The 19,852-nt window shown below is 34.3% G+C and overlaps 1 protein-coding gene across 5 annotated transcripts in view; it reads left to right on the top strand.

Moving 5' to 3' along the window:
• LOC144965881 (sodium/potassium/calcium exchanger 5-like) overlaps positions 1-19,852 on the top strand; it is a 127,331-nt gene that overhangs the window by 79,528 nt on the left and 27,951 nt on the right. For all 5 annotated transcript variants that reach the window (XM_078901702.1, XM_078901703.1, XM_078901700.1 and 2 more), the window contains exons 4-5: positions 3,650-3,750; positions 15,889-15,975. In XM_078901702.1, the coding sequence (XP_078757828.1) occupies positions 3,650-3,750; positions 15,889-15,975 (188 nt within the window). The remainder of the gene's footprint in view (positions 1-3,649; positions 3,751-15,888; positions 15,976-19,852) is intronic.

Below are 19,852 nucleotides of genomic sequence, written 5' to 3'. Positions count from 1 at the left end.
TTATTATTGGGGATAATAGGATTATTAATGTAATTTTTTTTTTAACTTGAGTATTTCTTTAGGACAATTTCCACGAAACATAGGTACTCAAAGCGATTTACAAAGGGTCCGAAGCCAACAGCAAGATTTAACATGTAGGCTACTACTGTAGAATATCCGTGGGGAGAATAGGATTATTAATGTAATTTTTTTTTAACTTGAGTATTTCTTTAGGACAATTTCCACGAAACATAGGTACTCAAAGCGATTTACAAGGGGTCCGAAGCCAACAGAAAAATTTTAACACGAAGGACGAGACATGGCGCTGTTACGGCAATTATACATTTTTCCCCGCACAGAGACAACGCTATTACCAACCACGTACTCATATTATACTTGAGTACGATGAGGTATGTGAGTAAAGATGGGTTTCCAAGGAATCTACTTTGCTCCGCTTCAGAGCGGTTATAAACGCTAACATTTCGATCCCAAGCGAGTATCATAAAACAGATCACAAGCCGCACAAAGAGATCTCGCTAAGACAATTGTGATAAAAGCTGCACTGCCCTGAAGACCATACGAGCTCCGTAGACTTAATCTAATCACCAATTCCCAATAGAATCTATTAGGTATTTCCGTAGAATATCATTTGAAATGATAAAATTATCATTATAATTTTTATAAAAAGCTTGAGCATTTATTTAGGACAATTTCCACTAATCATGCCCAAAGTGCTTTACAGGGGGTTAAAAGCCAACAGCGACACTTCATATGTCGGACGAATCATGCCGCTTGTAAGGCAATATTACAATTATTTTTCAACAGAGGCAACGCTGTTAATGGACACTTACTATTTTACAAGTTTAGTGAGGCGAGTAAAGATGTTGTTCCAAACAATCAACTTTGCGCTGCTTCAAGTCGGGACTCAAACCCGCTACCGAAGATAAGACCAAACCCATGGACCTACCGGTTCGAAGGCGAGTGCCATACCAAAAGACAACAAGAGAGCTTACGAAAACAACTGTGATAAAAATCGGCACTGCCCCTGGCGAACGAAGACCATACTACATACCAGCTCCGTATACGTAATCAAATCACCGATTCCCAACAGATTCAATGACATATTCATGAATAGCGATAGTACAACTACTATCGAAGAATGTTCATGGGGATAATAAAATTATCATTGTAAACATCTGTAGCTTATTCAAAAGCGGAACCCGTCTTTGTCTTTGATAACACGAATACTTTCAAATATCATACAAGGCAATACTTCACAGTTAATATAATATTAAGCTGCTAGAAGCTGTGGACTGTAAAAAATAATAATATAGAACTGAAAATAGATTCAAATAAAAACACCAACTTAGAACGTTGCGGGGTCAAAACAATTTTCCACCCAAAGCAAAAACAGTTAAAGATCTGGAAAAGTGCGGCTATGTGGTCTAGTGGCATGGCACTAGCTTTCGGATCGGAAGGTCCTGGGTTCGAGCCTCGCTCGGCGCATAGTTGAGTCCTAGGAAAAGGCTCTTTACTCACATTCTCTCACCGTACTCAGGTGTAAAATGAGCACCTGGCCTCTGTCGGAAAAAAAAGTGCAATATAGCCTAAAAGGCGTCATATCCCGTTCTACATGTCACGTGTTGCTGTTGGTCAAGTACCTCTTGTAAAGCGCTTTGAGCACGTTTAGTGGATATTGCGCTATATAAAAGCTCATGTCTTTTTAAAATAAGTGTGTATGAAACAGTGCCAGACAAAGCAAAGAGAAAAAGACAAGAAAAATACCACCACCGCCCCCCCCCCCTCCAAAAAAAAAAACAAAAAAACAACACAGCCTCAAACTTATTCAGATATTTACCTTACACCAGTGCCATCTCCCTCATTTATCACTAGTATTTGAAACTTCAGTCAGATAAAGTGATAATTGAGGAGTCGACTTGCAAAAGCTGTTAAGTCGCTTGTTCATTATTAATAGTAAACTGCAATTTTTGTTCAATTTATCAAGCCACTTAAAGAGGAAAATAAATTAAATGTCTGTCTTGCCACATAGATAAATCCATTGTGTTTTTCATGGTGATCCTATTGAGTCGGATAACCTCGAGGTAGGCTGATTATATGGATTGTTTTTTCCCCCGCTGTATTTAAATCTCTGCTTTGTCTGTCACTGTTTCATGAACACTTTTTAAAAATCTTCATCTTGCACTTATGGCTGCTTCTTAATTATATAACTTCAATATTAACCCCCCAAAAAATTAAATCGTTATTACTTTCCATTAAATCCAAACCAACGCTCGTCCGTTTATATAAATACCATCACCATTTTGCTTGTTGGTTTTTGTTGTGTTTTTTTTTCTTTTGTTTTTCATTTGTTTATTATTTTTTAAAGCTGTAAAAGTCATTTTTGTACATTACTTTTATAAGCTAATGTTTCACAATGATCAAAATGACCAATTCCAGAGCACGTACTGGTTGGTGAAAGATAGTATTTGTGACAATATCAGAGCAAAAAAGAACAATCATTCCCTTCATCATTCTCGTGACCAGTCATCTCTTTCTATCTCTTTTACGGCGCTGCACTGCGGCTGATGCCTAGGTTATATTCCAGTCTTTCCCCTCGGGGATGACTAATTTTTATTTTGTTTTTAAATAAATAGATAAATATAGAGAAAGACGGAAATAGCGTCAAGCGAAATAATGAAGAAAAAGTTCTTAATAATTGAAGAGTGGGTTTCCAAAACTCCCTAACTCCGTTTTTCCCATTTTGAGATTGAGGATTATGTCCCCTAAAATTTCTCATTCGGTCTATTATTTTATCATATTTAAACTTCAATTTCTAACAAATCTAAGAAAATTCTTGTGTCGATTGATGCTTAAAATAAAGTTTACGTTTCAATTTATTTCATGGATGAAAAATCTCAAAAAGTAGAAAAATCGACTTAAGGAGGTTTGGAAAACCAGCCTTCACAATTACAAATGACGATTTTCTATTATTTATATGATCGTGCTTTACCTTCACTCACCCAATCCTCTCTGCGATGGCTTTCTTTTGCTTGCGGCAACAGCAAGGGATCTCCTATGTTCTCGCTCGGCGGTCTTTCGATAAATGGGTTGCGATCTGGAGGCTGAGGCCCTGGGCTTTTGGTTCTCTCTGTACAGTTCTTCGTCAGATTCCTTAAGGTCTGCCTTGGTTTCCTTTTCCACGTGTAGTCCAGCGTACCACTGTTCTTGGGTTGCTGTCCCTTAAATCATTCCGAATAGGTGGAGACATTTTGTCATCTTCCACGTATCCTTTCATTGGACTTATATAGCTCGGTGGCGTCCATCTCCTCTCCGAGCTAGGTTTGGAAATCAGAGTTTTCCTTCTCTTAGATGGACTACCATGGTTTGACCACAATATGAGGCATGAAGGTTTGTGCAGAACGGTGATGGAGGGCACCATTGAAGGAGGAAGAAGAAGAGGAAGACAAAGTAAAGTTTGGATGGACAATATCAAGGAATGGACAGGATTGAAAATGGAAGAACTCTTGGAGAAGGTCAACAATAGAAAAGAATGGCGGAAAGTGGTGAGAGCTGCATCCCATGTATCCCCCCGACGATCATCAGATCGCGGGATGAATGAATGAATGAATTTTGTCATAATTGACATTTTATGCTTTATTTCTTCAACCAGTGCTGAATATGCAGACGGATGTGGCGGGTGCGACGTTTATGGCGGCCGGAAGTTCTGCGCCCGAGCTGGCCACGTCCATCATTGGAGTTTTTATAGCAAAGGTAAGCCTTTCTCTCTAAGAACATATAATTTCTTAAACGATTGAACGATAACTTGTGCGGCTATGTGGTCGAATGGCATGACACGCGCTTTCGGGTCGGAATGTCCTGCGTTCGAGCCTCGCTCGGCGCATAGTTGAGTCCTTGGAGAAGGCTCTTTACTCACATTCTCTCACCGTACTCAGTTGTACCTCTTGTAAAGAGATTTAAGCACGTTGAGTGGATAATGCGCTATATAAAATCTCAACTTTTTAAAACAAGACGAAAAGACGCCCAACAGGTGACTCGAGCGGTATGGAACGGAATTTAGAGATACGTGGCTTTCTGTCAGTTGACTAAATAAGTGTTATAAAGTGGTCGTAGTGGTGATAATAATGGCGATAATTCTGCTGCTGCTGCTGCTGCTGCTGATGATGATGATGATGATGATGATGATGATGATGATGATGATGATGATGATGATGATGATGATAATGATGATGAGGTGAAGAAAGGAACGTGAACAGGAGAAGAAGAAGAAGAACAAGAAGAAGAAGAAGAAGAAGAAGAAGAAGAGGAAGAAGAAGAGGAAGAAGAAGAAGAAAGAGGAGGACGAGGAGGAGGAGGAGGAGGAGGAGGGGGAGGAGCAGGAGGAGTAAAGAGGAAGAGGAGGAGTAGGAGGAGGAGGAGGAGGAGGAGAAGGAGAAGGAGGAGGAGGAGGTAGAGGAGGGGGAGGAGGAGGATTGTGATGATGGTGGCGACGACGACGACGACGGTGAAGATAATGATAATAATGATGATGGTGCCGATGTTAATCGACACTGGGAGTGTTGCTGTTCCCCATTTGTTTATGGTGGTGATGGTGATTGCTCTTCTTCATTATTATTTCCAAGATTATTTATAAGATAATATTACTCCAGCCGTTCTGCAGAGATTACCTTAATAGCGGGATGAGTCTTTACTAGATAATAGCCGTGACTATGTGACTATGTGGCTCAAATGTGACCCACCCTCTCAAAATGGTAGTGTATGTTGAGGTGGCCATGATGCTTATAACTGTTTCTCAAGCTTAGATTTTACAATTTGAATTAGAATGAACGCCTTCACTGAAAAGATTGACTTTTGTTTCTTCAAATTTAAAATGCATCACTCTTCCAATTTTCATCATCAATATATAATTCCGACATAACACCGTTTTGAGGCGGTGTGTCGCAAATGTAACTTAGCGTCTCATTAGCACATTTAGTGATTTTTGCTCTATATAAATGGTCAACTAAAGATATCACCAACCGTCTAAATACAGCAATATGTAGGGATGAATGAGACGGAGAAGATTGAGGCGGGTGAAGCTAACATGATCTTTTTTTTTTTTTTGGTCATTGGGTCTCACTCAATTCTCTCAATTAGACTATAATATTTTGTTTATGTGCTTGTCGGATTGATCTAACGGGCACTATCGGTTAATATTTTACTTATCGCTCACTCATAGTTGAGTCCTTTGAAAAGGTTCTTTGCGCATCGTACTCAGGTGTAAGATGAGCAAATCGCCGTTAACAGATGGTCACTGTTGAAAAAATAATGTAATATCGCTAACAGGCGTCATGTCTCGTCCGATATGTTTCTTGTTGCTGTTGGTCAGGGACCCTTTGTAAAGCGCTTTGAGCATAATTAGTGGATATTGCGCTATATGAAAAAATCTCAAATATCAATGATAATACCTTTGTAGCTCCCTAAGTTTAGCAAGCTCTGGTTTGTGGAATGATGACTGACACAACATTTTTCACCACAACTCTGCCGTAATCTTGTAAAACACCTATTTTAGAAATTTGCCAGAAAATTCGTCCGTTAAATAAATATCGATCGATTTAAATGACCCTCGTCTTTGCAAAAACTTTCAACCCTGGGACTTCGCAAAGTCATTTAAATCGATCGATATTTGAAGGACTAGTTTTCTGGCCAAATTTCTATATTTGTGTTTTTCCAGAACACGTCAGAACTAGTGTTCTTGAGTTAAAGAGGAATTTGTTATTTTCAGTTAAGCACGCAAAAAGACACTCTTTGGACATCTGCTAGTTGTAGTGTAGTATAAACCCACAATGAGTTATCTCCCATGACATTCAACAGTGCTTGAGTTAAGCTCCTTACATCTCATCCCGCGTATTAACCTCAAGTCCACACTGCCAAACACCGAAAAATCACATTGAATTGTACATTTGGCCAGAAAATGTTTGCTTCAAGTATTGATAAATGAAACATGACTCACAATTTGTAGAAAATTCTGAAAACTGATTCCTCAAACAACTCATCATTTTCAATCCACCAAAAGAAATAACCCTCAACGAGTTGTCTGCCCCATCTAACGTTCAAACGTGCTTGAGTTAAGCTCCTTACATCGCATCTCACTCCAGCCTATACGACCTAACACCGACAAAACATATTTTATTTTTTTCATTTTGGCCAGAAACATTTTGCTTCAATTATTGATAGCTAAATCTAAATTAATTAAAATGACGCACAATTTATTAAAAAGTCTAAAACCTGAATCCTCAAAAAAGTCTTCAGTTTCATAGGGTTTTTTTTTTAAAGTGGAGAGTCATCTTAATGTATCGATATTTAAAGTAAAAGTTTTCTGGCCAAAAATAATAATTTAGTTTGTTTTGGCAGATTACAGCAACCAAGTAATCCTCCCTGTCCGCCTGGCAGTCGATAGGAACATCCCTTGAGGTAGCTTAGTAATTTTACATACACCGAATGGCATTATATACTTCCTGTAAAAACAAAACAAAAAACAAACCAATCGTTAATCCGCTTAGAGGCTGGATGGTATTTCAATCTTGGAAATTGTCGATAAAATGTTATATTAGTGTTTACATAGATTGCGACATCTTAGTGACCGGACTGTGTGATATTTATAATATGTTATAAAATCCACAACGGGATATTATAGAGAGAGGTTCATTTAAAAATAAAAATTTAATCTATAATAACAAAAATATGAACAAAATTAATACTTTATTAATCCTTCCATGGAATTTATAATTCTGCCTCACAACACAATTCGCTAATATATAAAAGACATATCAAAAGTAAAGAAATTAAATAAAAATTGGCAAAGAATATAATAAAATTCCTAAAAAGTACAGTGGCACACCAAGCGGATATATGATGACAATGTGACGATAATACACTTATAATAGAATTCTTGCATTAGAATGTTTTTAATATAAATAAATAATCAAATGAGTATGAAGATACTTTATGAACTAGTAAAGGTTATTTAATATTATACTAAAAGAAGAGAGGGATAATATCGTGTTATTGCGGTTGTGTAAATATTTCATCTGATGAATAAATAAATTATTTAGGGCGATCACATTATTTTGGTTATCACATTATTCATAGAGATATTAATAATAATAATGATAATAATAATAATAATAATAATAATAATAATAATAATAATAATAATAATAATAATAATAATAATAATAATAATAATAATAATAATAATAATAATAATAATAATAATATAATAATAATAATAATAATAATAATAATAACAATAATATAATATTAATAATAATAATAATAATAATAATAATAATAATAATAATAATAATAATAATAATAATAATAATAATAATAATAATAATAATCATAATAATATATAATAATAATAATAATAATAATAATAATAATAATAATAATAATAATAATAATAATAATAATAATAATAATAATAATAATAATAAAATACCTAACACCTAGCTCTTGGGACTCAAAAAACACCTTCCTGAGCTAATTAATAACAAGAACAATAAAAACATTATTAATGCATCACTTAAAGTTATATCTTTGCTATCATACAGTGAGAAGGAACAAAGCACTCTCGTATTTAAAGTTTTGACCAGAAAAGTTGTCATTCAATTATCGATCGATTCGAATAACTCTCATTGTGCCAAAACACCTCAAACCTGGGACTTTCTTCAAGAATTTCTTCATGTCCCATGTTTAGAAGGTTGTTTTTGTTTGTTTGTTTTGTTTGTTTTTTGTTTTGGGGGGGGGGGGGGGGGGGGTTACAAGATGGAGATCATTTTAATCAATCTAGATTGCAGGAGGATTTTTATGACCAAATTTTTTAATACCTGGTTTTTCAGAGTTGGGTTGTATAGAAAAGATGAAAGGAATATTCTTTCGATTATTATTTGTGGAATGTCATTTTATCAACATATCAAATCTAAACCATGTTTGTATGTGTTTGTGAGAGAGAGTGTGTATCATTATTATCATTATTATTATTATTATTATTATTATTATTATTATTATTATTATTATTATTATTATTATTATTATTATTATTATTATTATTATTATTATTATTATTATTATTATTATTGTTATTATTATTATTATAAATATTATTATTATTATACTATTATTAATAATAATAATAATAATAATAATAATAATAATAATAATAATAATAATAATATGATGATGATGATGATAATAATAATAATAATAATAATAATAATAATAATAATAATAATAATAATAATAATAATAGAAATAATAATAATAATAATACTGATAATAATAACAATTCTGTATGTGTTGAGTATTTTCTGCATCGCTGCAGTAATATGCTCTGCATCTTCCTCCTCCCCATTACATGAGCAGACCGGTGACTGTGTCAGTTTCATGTGTCTGTGCATATGCTTTTCAATAATAATAATAATAATAATAATAATAATAATAATAATAATAATAATAATAATAATAATAATAATAATAATAATAATAATAATAATAATAATAAAAATAATAATCTTGATTGTCCAAATAGGCAATTATTGTAAGGTGACAGCTCTTGTAATAGGCGAATAAGGTAATTAAAATAGTGGTAATAATATGATAATAATACTGATAGTAATGATGATAATAATAATAAAATAATATAATACTAATAATTAATAATTTTAAGTCTATTGTAGCCTGTCCTGAGGCGAACAGGATTACTTGTTCTTGTCTGGGTAGCATAATATGGTAATCATCTGAAAACTCAAGCTCAAGGAATAGATTACCATTGTGTATAGCAATACACTCGAAGTTTGTATTTCTCATTATTTTTGTTTCTATATTCACTTAATGCCTCATATACTCTATGAAGGGACTATCAAGGTGAATGGGAGGCGCCTTAAAACCTGCCAAATGCTCCCACTGCCTTGTGGGTTATGACCGGGAGGTCAAAAGGCTATGGAGTAAACCAGATAAAAATCCGTCAGAAGGCAACGGGAAACCACTGACGTATCATCCCAAGATCGTCATGATGTCCGTCCAAGCGAATCTAGTCAACGACGTCAATGGATGTTTTTCGAGCAACTCGATTACAGCCTCGTCCGGTAGAGATAGTCATGCAGGTGAACAGGTGACTCTCGACCATCATCCAGCTACTGTGCACCACCAAACATTACGAACAGCAACATGGAATGTAAGAAGTCTGTACCAGAAAGGAAAATTAGCAAATGTAGTTATGGAAATGAAGAGATTGAATATTAATGTTTTAGGATTATCAGAAGTTAGATGGAAAGGAGCAGGAGAACTTAATTATGATGACTGTAAAATTATATACTCAGGAGGAGGAGAACACCAAAGGGGAGTTGGAATTATACTAGATAATAAAACGGCGCGAGCAGTCAAAGGATTCTGGCCCATATCAGACAGAGTAATGGCAATCAAACTACAAGCAAAACCTTTTGATTTTGATATTTTACAAATATACGCCCCAACCACCAGTCACGATGATGAAGAAGTGGAAAATTTCTATCAACAAATAGATAAAGCAATGCATCAGTTTAAGTCTTCAGACATAAAACTCATCATGGGCGATTTTAATGCCAAGGTGGGCCGAGAAAGAATAGAAGATATTGTGGGCCCACATGGTCTGGGAGACAAAAATGACAGAGGTGATCGTCTTATTCAATGGTGCCGTCAACATGATCTGACAATCACAAATACTTGGTCAACAAACCACAATAGAAGGAAGTGGACATGGAAAAGTCCTGGAGATGGAGTGAGAAACCAAATAGATTACATACTCATCAGCAAACGTTTCCGAAACTCGGTTTTGTATGCCAAATCTATGCCGGGGGCTGACTGTAACAGCGATCATATACCTGTGCTATGCCCCATACGAGTTAAATTGAAAATCTGCAAAAGAGCAAAGGCTAAACCTAAATACCAACTAGACATTCTCCGGGAGGAACAGAAAATACAAGAAAAATTTGAACTATCAGTAAGAAACAAGTTTGAAGTGCTTGGAGAACTAACAGATATAGAAGAGAAATATGAGCAGTTTAAAGACAGTGTTGCTGCATCATTAGAAGAAAATGTTCCAACCACACTTAAGTTGCAGAAGAAGAAATGGATTACTCCAGAGATATTAGAACTAATGAATGAGAGAAGAAAGGCCAAAAATCAGGAAGAAAAATACAAGACTCTGAACAGGCAGATAAAAAGAAAATGCAACGAAGCTAAAGAAGACTGGATAAATGAACAATGTCACTATATAATGTCCTGCAAAGAAAAAAATGGCAAATTCTTCCATCAGAAAATCAAAGAAGTGACAAACAAAACTAAATCAGGTGCTAAAAGTGTATGCATCAAAGACAAGCGTGGAAACACCATCATGGACAAAGACTGCATTCTAAACAGATGGTCAGAATATATTGAAGAACTTTTTTTTGATAATCGAGGAGAAATGCCTATGATAAAAGAACTGGAAGGGCCTTCTATAATGAAAGATGAAGTTAGGAACGTCATGAAAAGCATGAAAAATGGAAAAGCTGCAGGACCTGATGCCATAACAATTGAAGCCTTGACTGGCCTGGGTGAATGGGGGATTGAATTCATCACAAACCTTCTAAATCAAGTGTATGACACAGGAAAAATGCCAACTGATATGAAACGATCCATTTTTATAGCACTACCAAAAAAGCCAGGGGCAGTTGATTGTGAACAACACATAACTATTAGCCTAATGAGCCACCTCACAAAAATTCTTTTGAAGATAATTTTACTAAGAATAAGAAATAAAATACGACCTGAAATTGGGGAGATGCAATTTGGTTTTGTTGAGGACAAGGGTACCAGAAATGGAATATTCACATTATCAATGCTGATGGAAAGATGTATTGAAGTAAATAAAGATCTGTATATGTGTTTCATCGACTATTCAAAAGCCTTTGATAAAGTACAACACGAAAAACTATTCAAAATTCTATCATCCTTGGACATTGATGGTAAAGATTTAAGAATATTACGGAATTTGTACTGGGAACAAGAAGCAGCAATGCGTGTTGACAACGAACTAAGCAGTTTTACACCTATTAGAAGAGGAGTTAGGCAGGGGTGTGTTTTGTCTCCAGATTTATTCAACCTCTATAGTGAAATGATATTAAGAGATATCGAACATAAGAAGGGGGTGTGTATTGGAGGAAAGAATGTAACAAATCTGAGGTATGCAGATGATACGGTTCTACTGGCAGAATCTGAACATGAACTACAAGAATTACTGGATGTTGTAGTCAGGAGTAGTGAAAATATGGGACTGGAACTGAATATATCTAAAACAGAATGTATGACGGTATCTAAAAATAATAACCCACCAGCCTGTGTAATAACAAGCAGAGGACAAACAATACAACAAGTTGAATGTTTCAAATATTTAGGCTTCAATGTAACATCCAATGGAAAATCAGATTGTGAAATAAAGAAAAGAATAGGTATGGCGAAGAATGCATTCAACCAGCTGCATACAATTATGAAAAACAGGAATATTAGCATGAAACAAAAATCAAAGTCCTGGATTGCTATGTACTGTCTGTGCTGCTATATGGTTGTGAGAGCTGGACCATAAACAAGACCATGGTTAAAAGACTGGAGGCAGTGGAAATGTGGTTTTACAGAAGAATGATGAGGGTGTCATGGATGGAAAGGAAAAGAAATGAAGAAATTTTAGAAATGGCAAACAGAAAAAGATCACTGATAACAAAAATCATCAAACGCCAAATGGAATTTTTAGGACACATTATCCGCCACCCTGGTTTGGAAATACTCGCCTTGACTGGAAAGATGAATGGAAAAAGAATAAGAGGAAGACAAAGAATAACGTATATTGAAAGGGATAAGAACTTGGACAGATGAAGCTGAGAAAGATGGCGCTGCTTTAATAGAATTGGCAAGAGATAGATCAGCTTGGCGGAAGATGACCTCTGACGTCTGCTTCAGATATGGAACTACATGAGACATTCACTTAATATAATAATGATAATAATAATAATAATCATAATAATAATAATAATAATAATAATAATAATAAAATAATAATAATAATAATAATAATAATAATAATAATAATAATAATAATAATAATAAATATAATAATAATAATAATAATAATAATAATAATAATAATAATAATAATAATAATAATAATAATAATAATAAAAATAAAAAAAATAAAATAATAATAATATTAATAATAATAATGATAATAATAATTAATAATAATAATAATAATAATAATAATAATAATAATAATATAATAATAATAATAATAATAATAATAATAATAATAATAATAATAATAATAATAATAATAATAATAATAACAATAATATGCTGTAGATAATAATGATAATAATAAATAATAACGTACAGAACTGACGACTTCAAAAACAAAAAACATGGAACGTTTCGGCTGAAAATCCTTCTTCATCACATAATAATAGTAATAACATTTGAAAGGTAATTAATATATCACGTATATGGAGACATATGCGTGTAATTTATTTTTCTACATTGGTAAAGTGGGTCACATGGCGCAGAAATTCCTATAATTATTTTCTTCGAGTTGCTTATTCCACAGTAATTCTTACTTCTTGATTATTGATAACAAATATACTTGCCTTTAGTTCCATACTCTGAAAAATCACATTTTAAAAGTTTAGGCCAGAAAACTCGTCCTTCAAATAAAAACCCATCGATAAAGCTGACTGACTCTCATCTGGTCAAAAACGCCCAAACTTGAGAAATTAATAAAGTCAAAAAAATAATAGGTTTGAAAGTTTTTACAAGATGTGGGTCGTTTTAACTCACTCAACCCTAACACCGACTATATCCGTAGTTTACCCGGGTTACTTTTCCCCCATGTCTATCAAATTACTTTTTTCTGAGACCAATTATAGGCGTAGTATCAAAGCTAATGTTTTTTTAGATTTTACATGTTAATGATAGTTGATTAAAATTATCTATTTACATTCTCATTTTTAATACATTTTTTTCTTATTTTGAAAAGTAGCAAAAATCTCTAGGATTGAGTGAGTTAAGCGATCAATATCTAAAGGGTGAATTTTTTGGCCAGCTCATTGGCCAATGAAATCCCCGCTCATTGCCTTCACAATGCACTCACGAAGGTCAATGTGTAGTTAGGACTTAATGACTTACCAGAAAGCCACTGCATCAATCCTGTAGTCCCTTGTGAATTGAAATAGAAATTGATTATCTAGCTTTGGCCTGTCAGGGAATAGTCCATGCATAATGGAGGAGGTAGAAATATGGACATGTCCGAGCAATATTTGGTATAAATGGTATGTAATGGTAAACTTGGATAATATGAGAATATATTTTCACCTCTACCCCTTACCTTGAAGCGCCGTCAGGGAATAAAATACGCTGTTTTATTCATAAAATATGAGAAAGATGTGCCTGACTCCGAATACACGAAGAAAGTATATATGATATATAAATAATGATAAAATATATTAATGATGATAATGATGATGATCATCATCATCATCATGACAAAAATAATAAAAGTAATGATAATGATAATAATATTGATTATTATTATTATTATTATTATTATTATGATGATGATGATGATGATGATGATGATGATGATGATGATGATGATGATGATGATGATGATGATGATAGACTTACATTCCTATCTAAAGGATAGCAAGGATTTCACGCATTAGAAACAGGGATTAACACCGACTTCGTGGGCTAATGGCTCGGAAGGATTACTTCTTTTCCGTCAGGGGGCGAAATGGCCGAGTTGGTAAAACAAGTGTCATGCCCCTAGCAGGTCTGAGATTTGATGTCTCCTACTTCATGTACTTTCTTACAAGTCTGGGCAAGGTACTCAGACCAAAATTTGGTGAACCGGACAACATGAGTGATTGCTATCGGAGTAGACATTCATTGTTTGATTTGAACTTCAATATTCCTCTTTGTAATAATGCATCATACAACATGTGATGTTGATGATAATCTCTGCTTATAAATAATTTTTTAAAATAATAATAAATAAAATAAAATTTCCTTTATTCATCCCATAGGGGAAATGTGTCTCTAGGGTCTATTCCAGGGGGGAAGGCTGGAATAACCCAGGCGTCAGCCGCAGTGCAGCGCCGCAAATTGAGCTAGGGCGAATGACTTGCTCAAGGTCACATAGCGCAGCGGCGGGTGATCGAACTCGGTACCTTCCGAGTACGAAGCAAAGACCGTACCGTTGAATCACGCTGCCCCTATTTTATCTAGAATGTATCAGACACAACATTTTTAGGTGTCATTGCACCGATGTCTGCTCCCAATTTTCAAGTTTTGCCTTCTACCCGAGACAAAGTCAGTAATAAAATTTATAATCTCTTTACATTCTCTTGCGTGTGTGTGAGACTTCGCGGCCATATCAGATCTTGAGAGAGTTAATAAAATCCCAAGCTGCTCTTTAAAAATATCAGCCTTAGTTAGCCATTCTAGTCTTCCATCATTCTATATCAGTCTTGTATTTTTTTCTTTTTAATGAAAAAGGCGAAATATGACCTTACCGGATCGCATGTTCGTAAATTTCATTAAGTGACATTATTAATGCTATGGATTTCGATATATTACTCATAACATCCGCCAGCCGGATATAACGTACCAAACTAAGTGTAAACTTTATAGTCTGATATAATATAGTGAGATCTAATCACCAAAATCATCATCATCATCATTGCCTTTTTCACCCTGGGTCAGGGTATAGACTACAGACAAACAGGTTCCATCCTTCTCTATCATGACCTAACTTTTTTTTATCTCGTTCCATGTCTTATCACTTTTCTGTATATCAGCTTCTTAATTCTTCTCCATGTTCCTCGTGGCCTTCCCTTGATCTTCTGCCCTGAGGGTTCTGTATGGCGAAGACGTCATCTGGTCAGCAGAGTCCTTTCGGTTTTGTCTGATGTCCTTCATAAATTCTGTCATTGCAGAAACTCTTCGATCGCCCCAAGCTAAAAAAAAAGGATTTGATCTGCGTTTCTGTAACGGTTTGAGTTTTACTGAAGGGGTATTAACCCTTCGACAACCCCCAACCTGGAGGACCAGGTGATTCAAAAAAGGGGGAGTCACACACCATTAGTCGCCTTTTACGATACGCTGGCTTGGCGTTGGTCTATTCTTGTATCACCAAAATGAGTGTCTATAAACAATTTTTAAAAAGCTGAGTAACGTCAATTTCGTTCCTTGTATACATAGATATGAAAACTAGGGTTAGTTTTTCATCGTTATGGTGAAGAATAGATGTCATTCTTTGCATTTCAAAACACTCGAAGTTTATATTCCCAACTATTTTGTTTCTAAATTCACTTTTCGGGGTCTCATTCATCCCGATATAGATATTACCGTTTGGAGACTGTGGTTACAAATATCAACTTGACTAGGTTGATGCAAAAACGTACAATTTGCAATGTTTATCATCATTTGATTTAGCTTTGGCATCTTGGCATCTTGCTATCTTGCTACAAGTGAAGGCTGGTTTTCCAAAACTCCCTAAGTCGATTTTTCTACCTTTTAGAGACTTTCCATTCATGAGATAAATTGAAACGTAAATTTTATTTTAAGTATCAATTGACACAAGGATTTCCCTAGATTTGTATGAATTTGAAATTTAAATATGATAAAATAATAAATCGAATGGGAAATTTTAGGGTAAATACGCCTCAATATCTCGAAAACCGCTCTACAGTTACGTTTGTTACTCCCGGTTTCTCTAGACATCGTTCCTTTTGACAAATAATATTATATGCTCTATATTTCCTTTACATCTTTTTCCAGGACGATGTCGGGCTAAGCACTGTTGTTGGTTCAGCCATTTATAACGTCATGTTCGTGGTCAGTGTGTGTGGATTTGCGACTTCCATGGTGAGTAATGTCACATTATATAATATGTATGTTGTAATATATATATATATATATATATATATATATATATATATATATATATATATATATATATAAATGTTGTACCCAAGGAACAGATGAAATTGTTCCCAGCGTGGCTCAGCTGTACGGTCTTTGCTTCGTATCCGAAAGGTACCGAATTCGATCACTTGCCGATGCGCTGTGTGGCCTTGAGCAAGTCACCTCGCTCTAGATCAATTTGCGGCCCTGTACTGCGGCTGACGCCTAGGTTATTCCAGTCTTCCCTTGGAATAAACCTTTGAAACAAATTACCCCTATGGGGTGAATAAATGGAATTATATTCATTTATTTATCCAAAGCCTTTCCATTGTCACATTTGCATTAGTATTTTTACGATCCCAGGCTTGAGGCAGCCACCTTCACTCTCTAATAATATATAACTCACCGTCTCGATCTGGAATGTTGGAATGAACTAGATAAATGAAGGAAATTAAAGGGTTTTTTTTTCAAATTCTGATTAAGATTAAGCAAAAGATTAGATTTAACCCTATCCCTATCTGCTACAGGAAAATCCTCACATTCATTACTATACAATGAACGTTTTTCTAATTCAGATTTGTCTTGTGCATCACAAAAATTTGAAGAAAAGATCTTCTTATATTTATAAGAATTTAATGTTGTTTATTAAAGATGTTTTTTTCTGAACATAATTATTTATAGACTGTACATATTTTTTTTTTTTGAGTTTTAGTCTTTTAAAAAATCAATTTTAGTGTCACGTAGATATAATATGAGTAAAAATCCCGAAAACGGATGGTAAGGAGGGTGTTAAGCACTTGGCAATCACGATAGAAAACCGTTTTGAGATTGGTCACATATATAGTATTGTAATAATCTAAAGAGTATCTTTTGAGAGAACATTGTGATAAACAAACCAGACACCTTTTTTTAATGTTGGTCAAAACAAAATTGCTTCATAACATTTTATCGATTATCTAGCGACTATAATGACCGACAAATTGTCAACAAAAAAATAAACACCTGAGACATGTAACAGGTCTTAAGTTTAAGATGTTTTTTTTTTCTTGAAAAGTTGAGGATTATTTTAATCGACAGATCTTATTATTATTTTTTAATCGAGCTTTTTTATAGCGCAATATCCACTAAACGTGCTCAAAGCACTTTATCAGGGGTCCCTGGCCAACAGCAACAATTGACATGTAGGAAGGGACATGACGCTGGATAGGCGATATTACAATTTTTTTTCGGACAGAGACAACGGTTAAAACGGCCAGGTACCCATTTTACACCTGAGTACGGTGAGATAAGGTGAGTAAAGAGTCTATTCCAAGGACTCAACTGTGCGCTCGACCCAGAATCTTCCGATCCGAAAGCGAGTGTCATAGCACAAGACCACATATAAGTAGGAAGGTTTTCTGGTCATTACGTAAAATTTTATTTTGGCAACCGACATCAGTTGTGGACAACGTGGAATAAATGAGTCAAAGAGAAGAAAAAAACCCATTGAGGTAAGTACGAGCCATTGACTTGCATGTATCGGCGTCAAAAGCCGAGAAGATGATGTAACTATAATAAATTATATACAAGTCACTCGTACAATAATTGATTTCTGAATATCGCCGTGCGGTCTATGCATGGTAAGCATGTCAAAGGGCTTTGCCCTTCATCTGCAACCAAATGGGTGACAAAAATTATTAATTCTGGCGCTGTTAATTATGGGTAAGATACTTTACGCACATACCAAATCCTCTATTACTTATATATACTTATATAATTATATATATATATATAACATAACATAACATATGGTATAGGGCGAAATAGGATAAAATCCCTTGAATGCCCTTAATATTAAATTGATTGAAAGATTACAATAATGATACACGTGGGAAAGATAGTATAACAACTTAAATGTACTGATATATGTGTGATGTAGATATATCTTTAACCTTGACATGCAAAGCACACACACACACACACACACACACACACACACACACACACACACACATACACTCATACATCCTTACATATAGAAGATAACCATTATCCATGATATTTACATACAAGATTGAAAAGCATGTCAACAGCAGTGCAAACAAGCATCATTCGTCATTTATAGATCTCTCATCATATAATTCCCCGCCTACTAACACCTTGAAATAATCCATAGATTTTGCATCCTTTGTTTCAAATTTCAAATTGTTCCATTTCTGGACAATACGAATACCGAACCAATTTTGTCTTATGTTTGTTTTGCATCTAGTGACAAAAATCTTAAACTTGTCCCCTCTCGTAAAAGTAATATTATTTATATATATAAGGGTGTGCCAAACGGTTAATTTCTTGACCATTGCCACAAAAATATCTACTCCACTATTAAGCTTTTAATTAGGAAACATAACGAAAAAGATTCCCTTACAATAGTTTTTCTGGATAAAATTGCAAAAAAAAAAAAACCCTGAAAAAACCCCCCGACAATCTAGCATCTAATTGTAGGCCTAGTAGTTATAGCTTTTTTTAAGTGTCGAAAAAGTATGGACAAAGTGAATAGCCTGTCCACACCTCTTTTTAACCTTATAGAAACTATTTCTACTTTTTTTTATTGGAGCTAGATCGCCAGTTTAGGGTTTAGTTTACATTATTCAACTGATAGAAACTGACGAAAACGATTTTTTCCATATTATTTTTCCTCAAATTTTTTTGTGGCAAATGTCACGAATTATATATATATATATATATATATATATATATATATATATATATATATATATATAAACACACACACACATATATATATATAGACACACACATATTATATATATATGTATATATATATATATATATATAATATATATATTATCAGTATTTAATCATCCCAATTCAGTACCGTTTTAGGCGATGTTGACATATTAAGGCTAATTCAGCACAATCATCGAGTCGAAGCTTTTTTCAATATCAACATTCCTGATGCATGGAACTGAACCAATGAGAAACATGCTTTTGGGAAACATACGAACTGCATGCACTTGTTTACCTTTGAATTATTTTGAATTATTTCAAATATTTCTGTTTGCTCTGTGTAAATAACAAAGGACATACCGGTTGTCCTCTCATTCAAAGAGTAATTATCTATCATAAAATGGTTGTTAATCACAGCGGCGTGGCGTATTGACGGTATATGGTGGTGCCATGATTAGAAAAAAAATTCTAATACAGTGAACACGGTTAAGAGGAGAGAGCACGACATATTAAAAAACTCTCTTTTATGGAAGGGTGGGGGAGGGTCGATGGTTTCTACGAGTGGACAAAACTCACAAAAACAAATAATTCATGAAAACAACAAGCCACAACACTGAGATACAAGTCCCGCATGAAAAGGTCTTTGTAATTATTCTTTGTCCACCATTTAAAGGATTGGATTTGGTAGATAATGCAATCAATATGTTATAAATGTAAATCAAAAGAGAAAAAAAAAACCTATGACAGAAATTACTTACTTTTAGTACTTGTAAAAAAAAATCTGCACTGCGATGTTTCATCTCTGCAAATCTTTTTATAATGTGTTTATTGAAATCTGGAATGGCATCTATTTCAGCTTTGTGAATTGACAGAATCATTAATGAATTTAACCGCTCCTGTTTCATTGAATTTCGCAACAAAAAAATTTCACTCTTTTAAGGGTGCTAAAACAACGTTCAGGAGGTTAAGAAATACGATGGAAGTGGTTAAGGTCACTATAGCCTATAGATGTCCATGATTTGTCAGTGTTTGTTGTATCTGTAAAAAGTAGACAATAAAAACAAAAGACTAAACTGTGAGCCATTCATGCCTGTCATACCATGTCACTGAAAAA

The sequence above is a fragment of the Berghia stephanieae genome, chromosome 2 (genome assembly GCF_034508935.2).
Source record: "Berghia stephanieae isolate SIO BIC M18660-M18661 chromosome 2, UCSD_Bste_1.3, whole genome shotgun sequence".
Classification (NCBI taxonomy): domain Eukaryota; kingdom Metazoa; phylum Mollusca; class Gastropoda; order Nudibranchia; family Aeolidiidae; genus Berghia; species Berghia stephanieae.
Note: the sequence above shows the minus strand (reverse complement) of the source record. Positions and strands in the feature narration are given on the sequence as shown.